The following is a 17,858-nucleotide window of genomic DNA, read 5'->3' as shown; positions in this document are numbered from 1 at the left end:
TCAAGATGGAAAGCACTATATAAGTAATTATTATATATGCCAGGGACCATTGGGTACCTGGCATATACTATTTTGGGGCTAGAATTAATAACTAAAATGCAAGTAAAGGGACAAAATTTACTATTGACTGTGTGACATACCTGAAGTAGTATAGCAGAACTCCACAAGTGAAATGGAGAGCATTATGGAAAATGTGCAAATGTATTTGAAGCAAGTCTGTCCCTCTTCCTGATGCATTTTTATACATTTTGTATTACTTTTGGGTTGTAGGGAACTTGTGTTTTTGGTGTCCAGATCTTGAGATTAGAGCAACAGGGACAATTTCTACTGAAGCAATGGAGTGGTTTTATTCTTCCTCATTCCCCCAACAATAAATTAAATACTAGTCTCCTCACCCAGACAGAATACTGAGCAAAATACATTGTACCGTGTCTTCAAGGGCTACAGCTCTGCTACCCCCACAGAAGATATGGATTCCATAGTTGAGGGCCCTCTACTAATAACACCTTGCTACTAGCTGTTGGACATCTAAATATAGGGACTCTTAGGTGGAGTGCCTCAACTGTTACGACAATACGCAGAAGAGAGACTCTCTGGCACATAGCCTGCACCCAAACCATATAGAGCTATACTACATATTTCCCAGAACATTGCAAGCGATGGAAACAATGGAAAGTCTTTTCAAATTAAGAGTTTGCTAACTCTGATCCATCTGTCAGAAGTATTAGGGGAGCGGCTCAGAAAATTACATTCTTTCACAAATAAATTGACCCCATACATAGCCCCTTCTGCCCTCTGCAGAACCTGTTTAACTGGCTAGCCTGATAGTAGTACCACAAAAATGAGAGCATGTAGCTTTAAACAAAAAGTGAATGTGATGCAATTTGTTGTAGTACATTCAGGGAATATTGTATACACTGGATCTGTATTGCGTGATCTCTTGTACTTTGAATGAAGTGGTAATGAACCCCCGAGGCTTTTGAAGCATTTTAAATTGGTTTGTGATGGTATTAAGCTAACAGAGGACAAAAAAACCCATTTGTTTTAAAGATATCTACTGTGCAGAGAGTGGAATATACATATGTGGAGAGGAGAATGAGTGGGCTTTGTGCATGGAATTAGTGCATGGATTTCCTTGTCTTGAGACTTTCCACCACACAACACGAACAGAGCATGAACCAGCTCTTTCACAGCCACCCACCCACAGACAAGAATAGTGGCCTCACACCTATGGGGAACCCGGGACTGCTGCATCAGTGTAAATCCTGCGGCCATGCCCCTTGCACTGGCCTACACAGAGCTGATGTGGAGTCCAGTTCCACAATGCACATGGTATTGAGAGAGACACTGAACTATGACTTTTCAGCAGGGCACTTCTGCACAAGGGAACCACTTCCCTTATACTGCTCTAGAAGGCCTTCGGTGTCCCTTTGCAGAGGGGTGAATTTCCTCCAGAGTGTATGAGCCAAAATGCTAAAGTGTTTGTAGTTAATATTGTCTTGTTGCAGATGTTCTGTCCTTCCAAGGTGTCAGGAATACTCACTTTGGGATATGACAGCTCTTAGATGATTTGAGCAAACTCAGTGATTTATTCTTCCATACTATTCAGTTTCACTTTATCCGCCACCCCTGCACCATCTTCCTAGGGAGTTTTCTCATACTAGGCATTGGCATATTGGTGAGGTTGTTGCATGTGTTCAGCCTGGTTAGAGTTGCCTTTGGAACAAACAGATGTTTTACTAACTCTTCCTCTGGTCTAATTTAAGTGACCGGCACCATGGCAATATGCCCAGCCCCCAGGGTCTGGAGAGCCAAAGCTGATTGGTTCCTAGGTAGCATTCAAGGACTGGTCTAGCTAATTTTAGCATTGTGTCAGGAATCATCTTGTATTGTTCTCTACCTGAATTAAGATCCAAAAGCCAGTTTTTCTCACTGCTTCTCTATTGTCAAAATAATTTGGCTTTATTCTGTATTCATTCATCTCCATGGCCAGAGCTTTTGCTGTTCTAATGCTAGCCCCTTAATTTCCTTATCTTTAGACATAAAATGATTTAGGATTTAGAAACTAAAGTGTTCGGTTTAGTACATTTGGTCATCAGCTGATAACTGTAAAATGTCAGTTGGAATTCTTTCTAGTGCATCTAGTGTTGGAATTGTACTTGCAAACAAAACACTCTCATGTTATCCAGTCTTTTAGCCGCCTCTTTTAAGTGTTAATTCATCCTGTTGTTTTTAGAAAGTCAGATGAGGAATTTGCATTTTTAAGATGTTTAATTCTTTGATCTCACGTTTCCATTTTGTCGAGATGAGAACTAAGTTTTCTTACCAGTCATCCCTCAGAATCTTCCAAATCTGTTTTCCCACTGCAGGGGTATTGTTGTCTTTATGCAAAACAAAACTGTGACCACTCCAAGACATATAATGGTGACTCTCCAAATTTGTTCAGAAAGCTACTCCACTAGATTCAGTTTAGCCACAAATTTGATTTATACTACTGTTTTTTTGACTGTCTATTAAGTGAATGTCACCTGTTCTGAACAGTCTGTGCTCAAGAAGGCTGAAGTAAGGGCAGGGGGGAGCAAGCAAATGAATTCACTCACTCACTCATATGTTAAAATATCAGTTCATGAAATCCAAGGATGCTCTTTTTCAAACCTGTTATCAGGATAACATACCTTTTTAAGTCTGATCACAGATGTTGGGATAAATTATAGTTCTGAAGGTACTGGAACCATGCTTCTAATACCTACCTGGTTAACTTTCTGAAGAAATAAAATATGAAGCAGGCTTTTATAATCTTAATCTCCCATCTCTCCTTGCAGTTATGAAACATGAACAGAAAGGCCTGGGGACACTGGATAATATGAACGGTATCCTTGAGTGTACTCTAGAGAGAATTATATTAGTCCCTCACAGAATCACTACCTTGCATATCAAGAATCTTCACCAGCAGAGAAACATAATTTCTCTACTGTCTGGTTGGTGCTGCAGCTACAAATATCTCATCATATTCCAGTGGCTTTAATTACACATTGAACAAGCAGGATCCCCACATGGAACTGTGTATAAGACCCCCTGAGAAAGATGGGGTTCTGAGCTCACCAAGAAAAAGGAACTTAGCCTCCCCACCCTTTGCAAAACCCCACAGATGAGTCAGCAGTACCTCATGGTAAACACTATCAGTAGCCGTTAAGAAGCTTATACTTTCTTCTAATCCAGTTAAAATGGTACCAACTTTTTATTCTTATTTTGCTGTCACTGCAATGCGTATTTTGAAAGTCATGAAGCACCGAGGAGTCCCAGCCTTCGTAACAGTTTTTATGCTTGTAATCTAGTGCAACCTGCACATACTAGCTAATATAATTACATTTATCACTTTTCCACCATCTTGACTCTTCTACAATGAAGTCATTCTGCCCATAGTGGAAATTCCTGTATTATGTAACTGTTCTATAATCATCCTTCCCAAATGTTAAAAATCCAATGGTATTCTCATCTATGCTCCTGCCTACTATATGGTATGCCAAGCGGCACAAGAGCTTAGCGGTGTGTTGTTTTTCACTCTCAACCAGTGTTGAAGAGTTATTTGTTTTGGAGGGTGGGATTTCCTTTTTTTAAATAAAAATACAAGAAGCCTTGAATGTTTGAAACTGGGCTGGCATTGAAACATGTTCTGCACCAGACACACTCCCATTTTTCTACAGAGCCAGGCCCTTCCTTCCTGCGCTTTTCTGCATGTGTGCAAGAAGGAAGCTCCTGTCTTGCAAACCTCGGGATCGCCTCAAAAGCTTCTTGGGATATGTCTACACTGCATTTGGGAGCAAGCCTTCCAGCTTGAGTCCAAAGACTCATGCTAACACAGTAAAAATAGCTCTGTAGATGGTACTTTGAAGTTGCAACTTGGGCTAGAGCTTGGGCTGTCATGGCCGGAGTGGAGTTGGCAGCCTGAGACCAAATGTCAAAGCACCAACTACTCACCTAGCACGAGCCCCACTAGCACAAGTCTGTGGACCTGGCCAGAAGGCTCTCTCCCAGATGTGGTGTAGACATACCCATGCGAGACATGCAGGAAGGTAGCTCTTCTGTTGTAAACTAGGAGAGTCTGTAGTAGCAGGGCTTCTCTCTTGTGCTCCTTCCAAGGCATGCCAATGGCTCTCCTCTGGAGTGGTTCTCCTCTGTTGCCAACCTGTTAGGTGCAGAGGAGGCTTCTGGCTGTGGGTAGGAGGCCCTGCAAACCTCAGAAGGTACATAGCAGTGGAGTTCCTGTGATGCAGACCTAAAGAGATTTCCTTTTTGGCACACCTCTGAAATTGGATTAAAGTTATTTAGAATCAACATAATGTCTGTGAGATGCAAGATGACCAAGCTACTTGCACTCTTCAAGCATATCAAATGGATTGACTATTTTCAACTTAAAAATCTCATCTAGGTCTTTACCAAAACAATTCCTTTGAGGCAGTAAACCTCAAAGGATGCCCCCGGCCCTATTTAGCTTTCATATCCTGGAGGGAAAATGTAAATTGGCTGTGAATTAATCAACAGGATAGACTAAAGGTCACATATAGTGACAGCAGTGAAAACAAATAATAAACATTTATCTCACTGGTTTTGCTCTTGGTTAGGATACAGTGGTACTAAATTATCTGTTTGTTCATTACCCATTTGAGCAACTGTGACTTGATAACCTGCCATTCTTAGTTTTTGTTGATAAAGACTCCCATCTATGATGATGTCAGCAAATTTGGACAAATCCAGACACAAAAGCAAAAGATGTAGCAAAAGATGAATCTTCTGAAACAAATAAACTTTCACTTGTTGAGTAGCCACTGCTGTGAGCTACTCATTTCCCTATTTTTCTAATACTCTTGCTGTCTTGTGCAATTTATAAGGGCTCTTTCCTTTTAACTCACTATTAAACTCCCCCCTTTGGTCTGTTGTCAGTGGGAAATAACCTTTTTGCAACAACATTGCTTTCCATTAGTGCTTCCTCAACATTTCATCTCTTACCTTATGCCTGCTTCCACTATTAAATTTCTCATACAAAACAAAGACGCTAACTCCTCTCCCCACCAAAGGCAAGCCTTTATCTTCTTCCCACCCTCTCAGGCTGCTGCCAGGAAAGACCGTGAAAAAGCTTTCTTCTCACCCACCCTCAGGCTGCTGCAGTTAGAGGTTTCCACTCCCCTTTACAGATTTTTTTAAGTACCTAAAAATAATTATCAACAGTTGAGAAGTGGCTTCAGACTAGCAGGGAGTAACAAATTTTGCGGACTTGACTGCAGAATGACCCTTCTACAAGCTGTCCTGGCTGCCTGCTGCTGGGATCTCACATGCCTTTACTGCATTCCTTCCTCCTCCTCCCCCACCTCCAGCAGTCAAGTCTGCTCAGCCAGTCTACAACACTCAGGAGCCTTTCACCTTCCTCCTTACCCATGGCCTGCTGTCCTCAGTACTCTTTTCCTTCAGAAGACAGAGAGCGACATTCAGGGCACCAGGGCATATGCCAGAGACTAAACAAACAGGCCTTTTCCATCCCTCACTTCAATGAGATCCAACCTCACTGGAGAATCACCTGGCTGTTTCTGTTCAGATATTCATCAAGTAGTCAATATTAATGCTTAAAGGCCTTACAGCTCCAGAGCTAACATCCTCTTGACATGCCTGGGGGTAGGCCCAGTCCTTAAAGCGTGTCAGGTCGCAGATCTGGGAAACAACCTTTCTAAGAAGCCAGCTAAGTTGCTGAGGGGTACACATTTTTAGTGCGGCTGGGGAACCCCTCTGATTGGTTGCTTTCCCCAGGGCTGCTGCTGCAAGCAGGCAGAGTGCTCCACTCCATCCCCAAGCAACCTGCACCATTCTCGCAGGGGATGGGGAGGAAAGAGTCCAGCGGCTCATGATGGCTCTGCTCCTCTGCTCCTTCCATCCCTGCATCCTGGAAAAGCAGAAAGGAGACCCCAGGATTTTGGGGTGGGGTGAAGCACCCCTAGAGCTGTCGGAGGAGCAAAGGTGAGGCTGAAAGGGGCAGAATTGATATGTGGATTGAGGGGCGGGATTGATTTGGGGTCAGAAATAATTGCTGGGGGGACAGGCAGATAGATGGCGGCGTGATGGTGAGACCCACCCACTTTTTTCAGACTACATGCTGTTCTATTGTTTCAGCCTGTCTGCAGGTGACATTGCATTGGGGCACATCCAGGTGTTTTTCACACCACAGGAGCTAAAAACACTTTTTTTAAATGAAAGATTAAGTTCTGCAGATACTAGTGGGGCTGCCAGCAGGCCTGCAAGAAACTGCCTGTGGTGTTACACCACAGATTCAGAATCCACTCGTGTCTTGATTCACTTTGGAACGGTATAATGTTTGTCATCTAGAAATGGTGAGCATAGACCTCCCTTAGCAGACTTTTTTTCTCACTGTGTGTAAAATGGCTGTTTATTGATACTGAGTTTTATAAATTGCCCTTAATTTAAGATCCAAATACTGTAGCATCATTACAATTATCCAAATGGCACCACAGAAACATAATGCTGTCATAACCATAGCTGATAATGACTATTAACATTCATGCTAGAGGCAATATTGTATCAGATATGTTTATACAACTTTTGTAGTTTGTTTTTAAGTGCAATATTTTGGTAGCATGTCTGCTGTCACTCTCTGTATAGTAAAACTATTATTGAAAATGCAACACACTGCAACTCAAATGTGGGATAGCTCCCCCCAGCCCCCCTTAAACGCCATTTCACAGGATAAATATTGTGTTGTGAAATATGAAACTGCGTATCTTTTTTCCCCTTTAGTCATAGTCACACCCACTGGGTGAAACTAGCCTGTTGTAAGTTGCTTATAATACAGCCTTGTTAATTTAAGGAACTGATTCATCAAGCCGTGTTGCTGGCTCAGCTGTTCAAAGCTTTTGTAAACTTCTCCCTCCCTTACTTGTGCTCTCCGCCCCTCCAACCCCCCCCATCCTGGCAGTCATGCTAAGATTGTTGTTGGTTTAGTGTTCACATTATTTTCTCTGATAGTTAAGAGAACACAGTATTACAGTGAGATGCCCTTACAGATTTAGAAAAAGTAAACTGTTCTTAATTGTTCTTTTTCCAGCCTCGCTGCTAATGGCGATGTGGAAGGGTTGTATGCCTGGTATCTAGCTGGTGCAAACCTGGAACAAACTGGGTATGATGGCAGAACTCCCTTACAAATAGTAAGTGTGACTATTGGTGTACTGCATGTGGAGCTCTGCTAAGCATGTGTGTTATGGCATATCTGTTCTGACATGTCAGATGGTATTAGGTTGGGCAAATTAAATGCCACTTTGGTTCCGACAGTTTTGATTAAAAAAAAGTCTTTGCTTCAAATTAATGACACTTCCAGAACTCTTGTCAAGTAATAAGTCATTCAAAGCCATCATTCTCCCAACTCTCCACAAGTAATTAGACATTTCAGTCAGGCTTTAAGTAGTTTTGCATGCCTGTGTACATGCATACAAGCCATGGCAGTACTCTTTAAATTTCTGTTTACAGGCAGAGGCTACAGGGCATGTGGAGCTCCTAGACTTCCTTAATCAACTGAAGATAAAGCAGGTAATGGTTATTTTAAAAGTTCTTGTTTGCTGAAATGAGCCTGGGTTGTCTTTTTTGTTGCTGTTGTTATTGTTGTAGGATGGTTTTGTAGTTAAGGCCCTGGACTGGGTTTGGAGAATTCTGAGTCCAGTTCCTGGTTTTGCCACAAACTTCTCTGTGACCTTGAGCAAGACCTTTAACCTCTCTGTGCCTCAGTTCCCCATTTATAAAATGGGGATATAATCTAAATAGACTGCCTTGTCTATTTAGATTATAAACTCTTTGGGGCAGGGACTGTACATACAGCACCTAGTACTATGGGATCCTGAATTTCATCTAAGTATTACTGTAATGGAAAGGAGAGAGAATTTACAAAGTAAAGAATGCATTAGTGAGTTTCTTCTCCGCAGGTCTGACAACCACTGGTACATCGATTTAAATTTACTTAAGTAAACCCAAATCAGGAATACTTTTAGTCAGAATCAAAACAGACAGACAAACTACAACCATGCAAATACTTCAGAGTTTACATATTTCATTCAAAAGGAAAATGTGTTTTTGTAATGTGTGCAAATAGATTATGCTTATAGCAACCAAGAAAATACACGGAGTGAATTAAACATTCCCCAAAACAAGTATCTTGTTACTTAAACCGACAAGTTCCTTTCATGTAACTGTATGGATCTGTTTTCATTTGATGTGACTTAGGAGTCTTTGGGCAGAGGATGAGTTTAATTAGCTAAACAATCTAATAACAGCACTAGGGAAAACAGCATCTTTGGGAAATATGTATTGCGCCTTCATCAGAAACTTAAAAAACAGATTTCAGAGTGGTAGCCGTGTTAGTCTGGCAACTCCCATCTTTTCATGTACTGCTATATATATTTTCCTACTGTATTTTCCACTCCATGCATCTGATGAAGTGGGTTTTCGCCCACGAAAGCTTATGCCCAAATAAATTTGTTAGACTCTAAGGTGCCACAAGTACTCCTTGTTGTTTTTAAAGAACAGAGTGACACTTCAGCTCTGGTTGCAACTGTTTTCTGGGGTATGTCTACACTGCAATTAAAAACTCGCGGCTGGCCTGTGCCAGCTGACTCGGGCTTGCATGGCTTGGACTGTGGGGCTGTTTCATTGCAGTGTAGACTTCCAAACCTTTCCACATCAAGATTAAAAGGCAAGATGGGCTCATTTGCCAGAGCAACACCTTGGGATCACTTCATATCATCCCACTCCTTTCTCATCTCATTCCTGGCATGTTTTGATGGCATATTCATCTGTCTTGACTGTATTAGATCGTAAATTCCTCTGAGAAGCACCCTTGCCTCATATGGACACCTGTGGCACTATATAAATGATAACACACATTCTGACTCACTGGCTTGAGGACAGACTGTATTGTAGTTAGCCAGCACTGAAACCAAGTGGCGCAGATCTTCAGCTAGACTGAATACACCAATGACAATTTAACCAGCAGAGCATTTGCCCCCGGCTATCCTAACTCAGGATTTTGTTCCTAATAATGTAATTTAGAAAATCTTAATCATAAAAAAAAAGAGAGAGAGAGAGAGACCTGACTAAGCACATGTTAGGAATTATTGATGATTGACGTAGAAGACTTGGGTTTAAAAGGCCTCACAGATTCACCCTGCCATTGTAGATTCTGAATCAGGACAGTAGGAGAGATCAGGAATTTCAGAGATTATCTGAATTCTAAATTATTTACACTGAATGCCAAAATTAACAGTATTGACATATATCTTCTCCAGCCAACAGTCAAATGAAACTGGGAGAACAGTCAACCAAATCTTAAATGATGCGTGAATGTTTGGAGACGATTTACCACTCAGCTTGCCACTATAACTGGAGGAAATTCAAACACTTAGATTTTTTTTTCTCAAAATTCTACTCTGATGCAATCCTCTCACATTGGAGATTAGATAGCTCTTTTCCAGTGTACTGGAAAATCTAAGATATTGGAGAGGTTAAAAAAAAAACCCTCAGGATGTTTAAAGACTTTGGGCTGGATTCTCCACTGCTATGCGTCTTGGGTAGTCATTTACACCTGTATAAAGTGGATGTAAAATGCTCCCACTGGTGTATGTGAGTGGGGAATTCTCATTGGTAGCATCCTATACCCACTACACGCTGATTTAGTGTTTCAGTAAAATTCAAAGATTTGTGGTGCCTTTACATTCACCTCAGTTGAAGTCAATATTTATTTTTAAATAAAATTTGATATCAGACTGAGAAGCATGTCACTTTAAATCTGTAACTCTCATATGGGCCATCTCTTGATCTTTTTTTAATCTTCCCTACCTATAGGAAAGACAATCTGAAGGCATTCCTGAGTGTTGGATTAGAGTTTACTCAGTAGGCTACAATGTAAGCTTGTCTTGGAAAGGCTTCAGGCAAATTTGAGTGGTCCACACTGCATGTCTTAAAGCTAACTGTTTCTTTATATGATTTCTCCATAGGTTATGGAAAATGAACATTCCTGGGAAAAAAGCCAGTTTTGAACAATTAAACACTAGTGGGCAATAATTTAAAAAAAAAGAAGAAGAAGAAGAATTAAAAAAGGAAGGTGGAGATGATTGCAGATGCTGCTAGAGTATATTGGGAACCTAGAATTAATTTAGAAATATATTTACTTTTTTCTTATCTTTTAAGATTATTTTCTTATGGCTGATATTTTAAATTTCTTTTAAAAAATGAAAACCTGTTACACTAGCATGTCACATCTCAGGTTAGGTCCTTTTTCAGTGCCAAGTGTCTGAGCATATAGCTAAACAAATGAGATTAGAATGTCATGATATAGTGTCTCTTACTCTATAAATATTTTATTTTTCTATAACTAGTATGTTGATTTTTTTATTTTCTATAATTGGGACACTGAGTTTTTATCTAGTAAATCTATGGGGGAAATGCTGCATGCAACCAGCAGCATTTCTGTTATGTGAATTTATATTTGTGGGGGGGGGGATTCAAAGTTGATTATATATTCATGGATTTACATTAATAAAATCTCTGGAAATAAACGTTTGTTTCGCTTCACTGGTTTTTTGCAATAGTTTAGATCGTGTCAGTAATAATAATTACAACAACTGTGTGTGTGTCAGCGCAAATAATTGCATCAATCAAGAGCATCCGCCTGCAGTTCTGTGCTAATATTCACCAATGTGTTACTTTAAACTACACTTTTTAAATGTATTATAAGGCTGACACCTTAAACACAGGGCTTGTTTGCACTGCGCCACAGTGCAGACTACAGGCTTCAGAATTGTGCGCCAAAATGTTGCTCACTGCTCTGTGTGGATGCTTCAGGTGTGTTCTAAAAGGTACCCAGTTGACATTAACATGAACTATAGTAAGAGACACTTTGGTGCACTCTACAATTTGAATCCCCATAGTTCGCACTGTGGCACAGTGTGGACATAGCCACATTCATTGATGGGACTCTTTAACTGAACTGAGTTTCTGTAACAATGATTTTACCTACCTTCTGACCAGGACATAATCAGAATAGCTATGTTTGACATCAGATTGTATCTTGAGTGGCTAAAGAATTAATAGATTTCTGGTTAAAGCAATAATGCTTCTAGGTATGAAAGCCTAGAACTTGCAAATATAGAGAATACTTAAGGCAGATGCACAGACAGGGAATAGGTTTCAGAGTAACAGCCGTGGTTTTTTTTTTTGCAGACAGGGAATACAACTTTTGATTTACAACTATAATTTCTGATTTTATGTCTTCCTCAAACAAATGGCACCTTTGTTGAAGCACGGAGGAGTTCCTCCCCCTTTCCATGCAGCCAATGCTCCATTGATCCTTTCTGAGCCCTTTAGCGTTGGAAGCCTTCCCAGGCCAAGTTACAGACCAAATTCCCCCAGGAATATGGAGTGAACACTATGCACACGATTGGAGGAAACCCCGCTTTCTCTGCCAAACACAACTATTGTCCTATGGAATATACTGTAGACATACGAGCCGATTTTCACACCTAGAAATACATGATCCTGTTTTATGCTATGTTTGGTGCATCCATTCACATTGGAGCATTCCTCTAGTCACAAAAAACATCTTAATGCATGTACAAAAATACTGTCTCTCATTACTGCTATATCAGCCTAATCCAGTATGGGTATGATTGAACAGTATTGGTGTATTAGAAACTTCTCTTACTAAGCTAACATCTTGACCCATTGCATTAATAAAATGTATTAAATGGCTAGCATTACATAGCAAGTAAATTATAGCTCTCACATTAATATGGATCAAGCTAATAAAATCCAAAGATAATGATTAAATAAACTTCAAAAGGAACAATGTCAGATGTTTTAGGCCTCAATTTTAACATATCCTTGAACTGGTAAATTATAGGCGGATTTAACAATTTAAAAGCTATGTACATGTATTATCCTGATCATAGTGCACGAGAATAGCTTTATTTGTATAAGACCTAGACTGAGTGGCATCTTAAGAATCAATCCTGCGATGGTAAACTTTCTAAAAATTGCTACACTGGAACAGGAAATCCTTCACTAATAGTAATATGTCACTTGAAGATAAATTAAATTTGGGACTGAAATAGTGGAGTTTGGGGAGCGGGGAGAGCTTTAAACTGATTCTGGGAGACAAAATCAATTCATCCATGGCATCCATTCTTAGTGACACAGCAGATAAGAGGACTTATTGAGAAACCCTCAAAGGACCGACATATACTATGGATACCATTCTATCTTTAGAAAATAAATAAATAAATAGAGATATCATATCTCCTAGAACTGGAAGGGACCTTTGAAAGGTCATCAAGTCCAGCCCCCTGCCTTCACTAGCAGGACCAAGTACTGATTTTGCCCCAGATCCCTAAGTGGCCCCCTCAAGGACTGAACTCACAACCCTGGGTTTAGCAGGCCAATGCTCAAACCACTGAGCTATCCCTCCCCCCTTTATCAAAAAAGCATATACGCTAAAGTAGAAACACTGGTGATCACGTCTTTAAAGTGTACAATACAGCATATCTTTCTATACCACACTTTCTGTACAAGCATCTTAAAGTGACTTAAAAAAAAGTACTAGCCTTCGGCATTAAAACTGGGAAAAAGGTAAGTTATTGACTTTTTCCTGCACATAAACCAGGTAGACAAATTCCGATTTTTAAAACACTTGGGGCCAAGTTTTCAGTCACAGTGTAAGCGAACTCTACTCATTGAAATCAGTGGTATGTCCAGCATTTCTGGTTAAGTTTGGGCAAAAGTTTAGAAATGTGATATAGTAAGAAAAGGGTTTATATCCAAGAACTTAATAAAACCTTAGAACTAGAATGCAATACTCAAGTCACGTATGTGGAATGAACCCTTGCCTGCTATGGCTAGGAAAATTATAATAACGCTTTATAACTGAAGAGAAATATGTCAAAACCCACTAAAACACAATGGTAAGCTTTTAACTCTGGTGTAATATGCTGTTCACATTCTGCGTAAAGTAGCAAGCAACGTGAAAAGTTCCAGATAAATTGCACCTGGCAATGTAAACAGTCCGGAAGGTCTGCAGAGAATGAGTTTTTAAATTATGTAGCTGAGGTATATTAAAAGCATGAAAGAAAGGCTAAGCATTTACCTGAGACAGTAAATAGTAGTAACCTTTTTATATGCTAAATGACTGTAAAGGGGTCATGATGTAATGAAAATGCCAAGCAAAAGCTATCCCAAGAAGGGAACAAAGCAGGGTTCTGAACCTTTATAGCAGGCTATTGATACTCCCATTAAAGGGAACTGAAGAGGATGAAGCTATAGTGGAACCTCAGAGTTACGAACACCTCGAGAATGGAGGTTGTTCGTAATTCGGAAAGGTTCGTACCTCTGAACAGAACATTAGGGTTGTTCTTTCAAAAGTTTACAACTGACTTAATACAGCTTTGAAACTTCACTCTGCAGAAGAAAAATGCTGGTTTTAAGCACCTTAATTTAAATAAAACAAGCACAGAAAGTTTCCTTACCTTGTCAATTCTTTTTTTAATTTTCCCTTTATTTTTTTAGTAATTTACATTTAACACCGTACTGTTCTGTACAGTATTTGCTTTTGGGGGGGAGGGGTCTCTGCTGCCTGATTGCGTACTTCCAGTTCCAAACGAGGTGTGTAGTTGACCAGTCAGTTTGTAACTCTGGTGTTCGTAACTCTCAGGTTCTACTGTATTCAAAAAGTAGCAGGGACCACCTTAAATCAGCTGTGGTGTTTGCTCAGACTTTGGCTGAAAGTTACTTTAGAGTTAGAGCCTAACTAAACCAAGAGTTGTTCTCCTGTAGTCAACTGAATGGGGAGAGGAGTGACCATGTGTCTTGTGAGTGTCACCATGATAATTATGCCTTTGAATCATAGCACCCATGTGAAATATATATATAATACAAACAGTACAGCATAGGTCCAAGGACTCTGCCCGGTGAGACCTCAGAGTGCAGGCGAATCACTTTAAAACATATTGAGCTTCAATCACTGAAGCAGCAATCCATGGAATTGGAGTTTTCCCAAGACCTCCTTTTACTTGGTTCCCCAAGAACTCTGTTTGACTCCAGGCTCACTCAAGTTCCTTTATTAGGCATAGAGCAAAGCTACGCTGAGTTGGTCAGACTCAAGCATAGGGGCTGGATATAGGGTGTATTACACATCCAAAATGACACAGCAAAACGTATATACATTTTTACTAATGCTAGTAATACATGCATTTTTAACTACACATTGCATTATATGCTTCATGATTGGATTGGTTACGTTTTAGAAACCAATCCCTATACAGCATGATCTGTCCATGTGCTGTTCCTGAATAAATTGACTTTTACATTCCAGGTTTATTTTGTCCACTGTTCGTAGCACCAAGGTGTTCCTGCTTACCTTAGCTACCACAGACATCCTGATTCCAGCCTACTACTGCTGGTTAAGCCCTTATTTAACCTTCCATTCACCTTCCCAATCATGCACACTAAGAAATGAGTTCTGTCTTACATTGTTACTACCCAAGCCAACACATGGTCAATGAGTTAGGTGAAGCAGTATGATCCAATATTATATTTGCTCAAACCACTGGTAAATACTAAGAAGGTTGGTCTCTATAAAAAAGAAAGCCTGAACCTTGTCAGACTTCTCAGCAAGGTCATTAGTTTGGAGGAAATGATCTAATTAGGTTGCCACAACTTTTTCAGCCTCTCTTGTCCAGAAAGATCAGCTGTCAACATTGCTGAGGACAGAATAATGTCTGTGAATGCTAAAATTACCCAGGATTCATTAACTAAATCTAGTGTCACTTCTAAAAGTTGGTGATAAAATTTTTAGCTAGATCAGGGGTGGGCAAACTACGGCCCAGGGGCCGGATCTGGCCCGTGAGCCATTTTAAGCGGGGAGTGGAGTCTGGGGCTTGCCCCGCTTCGGCGCTTGGTCGGGGGCCGCACCATGCAGCTCCCAGAAGCCTCCAGCACTCCAATGGGAGCTGGAGGGGTGATGCATGTGGATGGGGCAGCGTGCAGAGCCGCCTGACTGCTCCTCCACATAGGAACTGGAGAAGGGACATGTCACTGCTTCCAGGAGCCGCTTGAGGTAAGTGCTGCTTGGCGCCTGCCCCAAGCCCCAACCCCCTGCCCCAGCCCTGATCCCTCTCCTGCTCTCCAAACCCCTCGGTCCCAGCCCAGAGCACCCTCCTGCACCCCAAACCTCTCATTCCCAGCCCCACCCCAGAGCCCGCAGCACCAGCCGGAACCTGCACCCCTTCCCACACCCCTGTCCAAGGCCTGATCCCCCTCCCACCCACTGAACCCCTCAATCCCAGCCCAGAGCACCCGCTTACACCCCAAACGCCTCATCCCTAGCCCCACCCCAGAGCCCACACTCCCAACCAGAGCCCTCACCCCCTCCTGCACCCCAACCCCAATTTTGTGAGCATTCATTGCCCCCATGCAATTTCCATTCCCAGATGTGGCCCTCAGGCCAAAAAGTTTACCCACCCCTGAGCTAGATGATACTCGTTGAAAGTTTTGGTGGCATTTTTCATCCATAGGCTACTCTGATGTTTTCTCAGAACTCCTACTGGAGTACATAACAGAGAGAATATGGCCCTTTGTAGACTCTGTTGCTATACACGGCTATGCAAGGGATAGAGGGGTTTTGCCTCATTCCTGTTCCAACACTTGATGACATTCCTTCAGGCAAAGGTATTTCCCCTGGTTTTACATGCTGTCAGCCTCAAACCATAGGACACATCTAGGTCTTCTTGACCAGAAGTTTGGTGATTGTGAGAGCCTCTTCATAGCAATGGCATGCATGTTAGGCAGTGCAGGCAGAGTTTCTGGGTGTGCATTAGTCATATTGTCTGTCAGAACAGGTAATGGTGTGTGGGTACACAATAAATACAGGTTATTGCAGTACTGCCTGTTGGACCAAATCCAAATTGGGGCCCTATTCTGCTACGCACTGTACAAACACACAGTTAGACGTGGTCTCTGCTCTGAAGAGTTTACAGTCTAAATTCAGACACGATGTATGTGAGTTCAGTAAGCAATAGGGGAGGGCAGGGCAAGGAAAGCAATAAAACATGCATTTCCGTAGGCTGGCTATTTGCATAACTTGATTTCAAATAATTTAAATTATTTATATATAAACAAAATGATGATCCTGTGAGTTCAATAACCAAATGGCATATCATGTACCCTATCGAAGCACTCCAGGCTAAACTGAGAAGTCACTTAGCGACGGTCTTTTATCAAGAGGCAAGTAATTATCACAAGTGATTGTAATAAGGCCAGTCCAGGGAGAGCTTTAAATAGTAAGTCAGAGACCTTGACTTGAAGTCTGTATTCAGAGGGGAACCAGGGCAGAGACTGGATGTGGGCTGATGTGTTTCAGGGGCTCACTGAGCACAGGCTGCTGTGCTTTGTACCAGGTGGAATCAGGCCCTCTCAGAGATCCAGAGCGGCCCAGGCCATAATAAAAATAAAACATGACGACACGTGGTCTAATCTTGTGCCATCAGAACCGATATATTTTTATGAATATTTATGAACATTTTTAACTCTTTACTATGACAAATTCTATATCAGTTAACAAAAAAAGGCTTTCACCAAATCACATCTCTTATTTGCTTAAATTTTGCAGTTCTAAGCTGAGAAAGTGTGTCACAGTTTGGTCCGATAGGGATGCTCATAAAAATAAGTTGCAAAACTTATCAAATGCCAAAAAATTAACAAGTGTCTAAATTTGAGGCCCCCCCTGTGAGTTGAGGCCCAGGCCAAAAGGCCCCCCCCCCCCCCCCCCCCCCCCCCCGATTGGCCCTGGTTGGAATATTTTTCAGGGTGTGTGACTTCATTCGTAGACATGAGTTGCAATAATCAAGTCGAGGTCCCACGTGGATCACTGTGGCCAGGTCTGCTTGATAAGATGTGATGCAATCTTCTGGCCAGATAGAAGTGGAGTCTGGACATGTGTCAGAGTGTTTGTGCAGCCCGTCTAAACGTTCAACTCCCATGTTGTAAGCCTGTAAGATTAGCTTCTAACGTAAAAGTTCTAGCCATTCCTATAGTTCTTTGCTTTGCATCTTTGCTGGCCACTGTGGGCATGGCTACATTGCAGTTAACAACCTGTGGCCGGCCTGTGCCAGCTGACACAGACTAAGGGGCTGTTTTTAATTGCAGTATAAATGTTCAGGCAGCCCAGGTTCTAGGACCGTGCAAGATGGGAGGGTCCCAGAGCACAGACCAGCTGCAGGTGTCTAATTGCAGTGTAGACATACCTTGAGGGTGAGGTAAAATAGGTCAGTTTATTCATTAAGAGTATCCTGGACAAACTCGCCACCTGTAAACCAGTCCCCAATTACACTCATATGCTTTGACTTGAAAAATTCCACCACAAAAGCCATGAAACCTGAAGAATCTGATGTCACGACAGCAGAGATGTTGAAAAATGGTTCGTCATGCAAACTTGTCCCCCTGCCATTGTATTCTCTATGGCTTGAGCTAACAGTCAGATACCAAATCTAAAGAGACGATCAAATTGCTAAAGAATAATGGCTTTTTGACTAGAGACATTACCCAACAACAAATTATGCTGAATCTTCAGAACCAGCTGTGTGGGTGAACGTGAACAATAAGATTATAATAAGGTTTGTGTTAATTATTGCATTTCGGAGTGTAATTAAAAACGTACTTTGTGCCTGGCAACTAACTTTTAAATGTAAATTTCTTGGCTAAGATTTTCAGACGTGACTAGTGATTTTTGGGTGCCTCAGTTTCCAGGTCCCAACTCGAGACAC

The 17,858-nt window shown here is 41.4% G+C and overlaps 1 protein-coding gene across 1 annotated transcript in view; it reads left to right on the top strand.

Moving 5' to 3' along the window:
* ASPG (asparaginase) overlaps positions 1-10,112 on the top strand; it is a 75,724-nt gene extending 65,612 nt beyond the window's left edge. Inside the window, exons 14-16 of the mRNA XM_034770021.1 lie at positions 7,109-7,208; positions 7,528-7,587; positions 10,044-10,112. Of these exons, the coding sequence (XP_034625912.1) occupies positions 7,109-7,208; positions 7,528-7,587; positions 10,044-10,085 (202 nt within the window). The 3' untranslated portion in view covers positions 10,086-10,112. The remainder of the gene's footprint in view (positions 1-7,108; positions 7,209-7,527; positions 7,588-10,043) is intronic.
* Positions 10,113-17,858: the final 7,746 nt, after the last annotated feature.

The sequence above is a fragment of the Trachemys scripta genome, chromosome 4, assembly GCF_013100865.1.
Source record: "Trachemys scripta elegans isolate TJP31775 chromosome 4, CAS_Tse_1.0, whole genome shotgun sequence".
Classification (NCBI taxonomy): Eukaryota; Metazoa; Chordata; order Testudines; family Emydidae; genus Trachemys; species Trachemys scripta.
The sequence above is the reverse complement of the archived record's forward strand: the minus strand, read 5'-3'. Positions and strand labels throughout refer to the sequence as shown.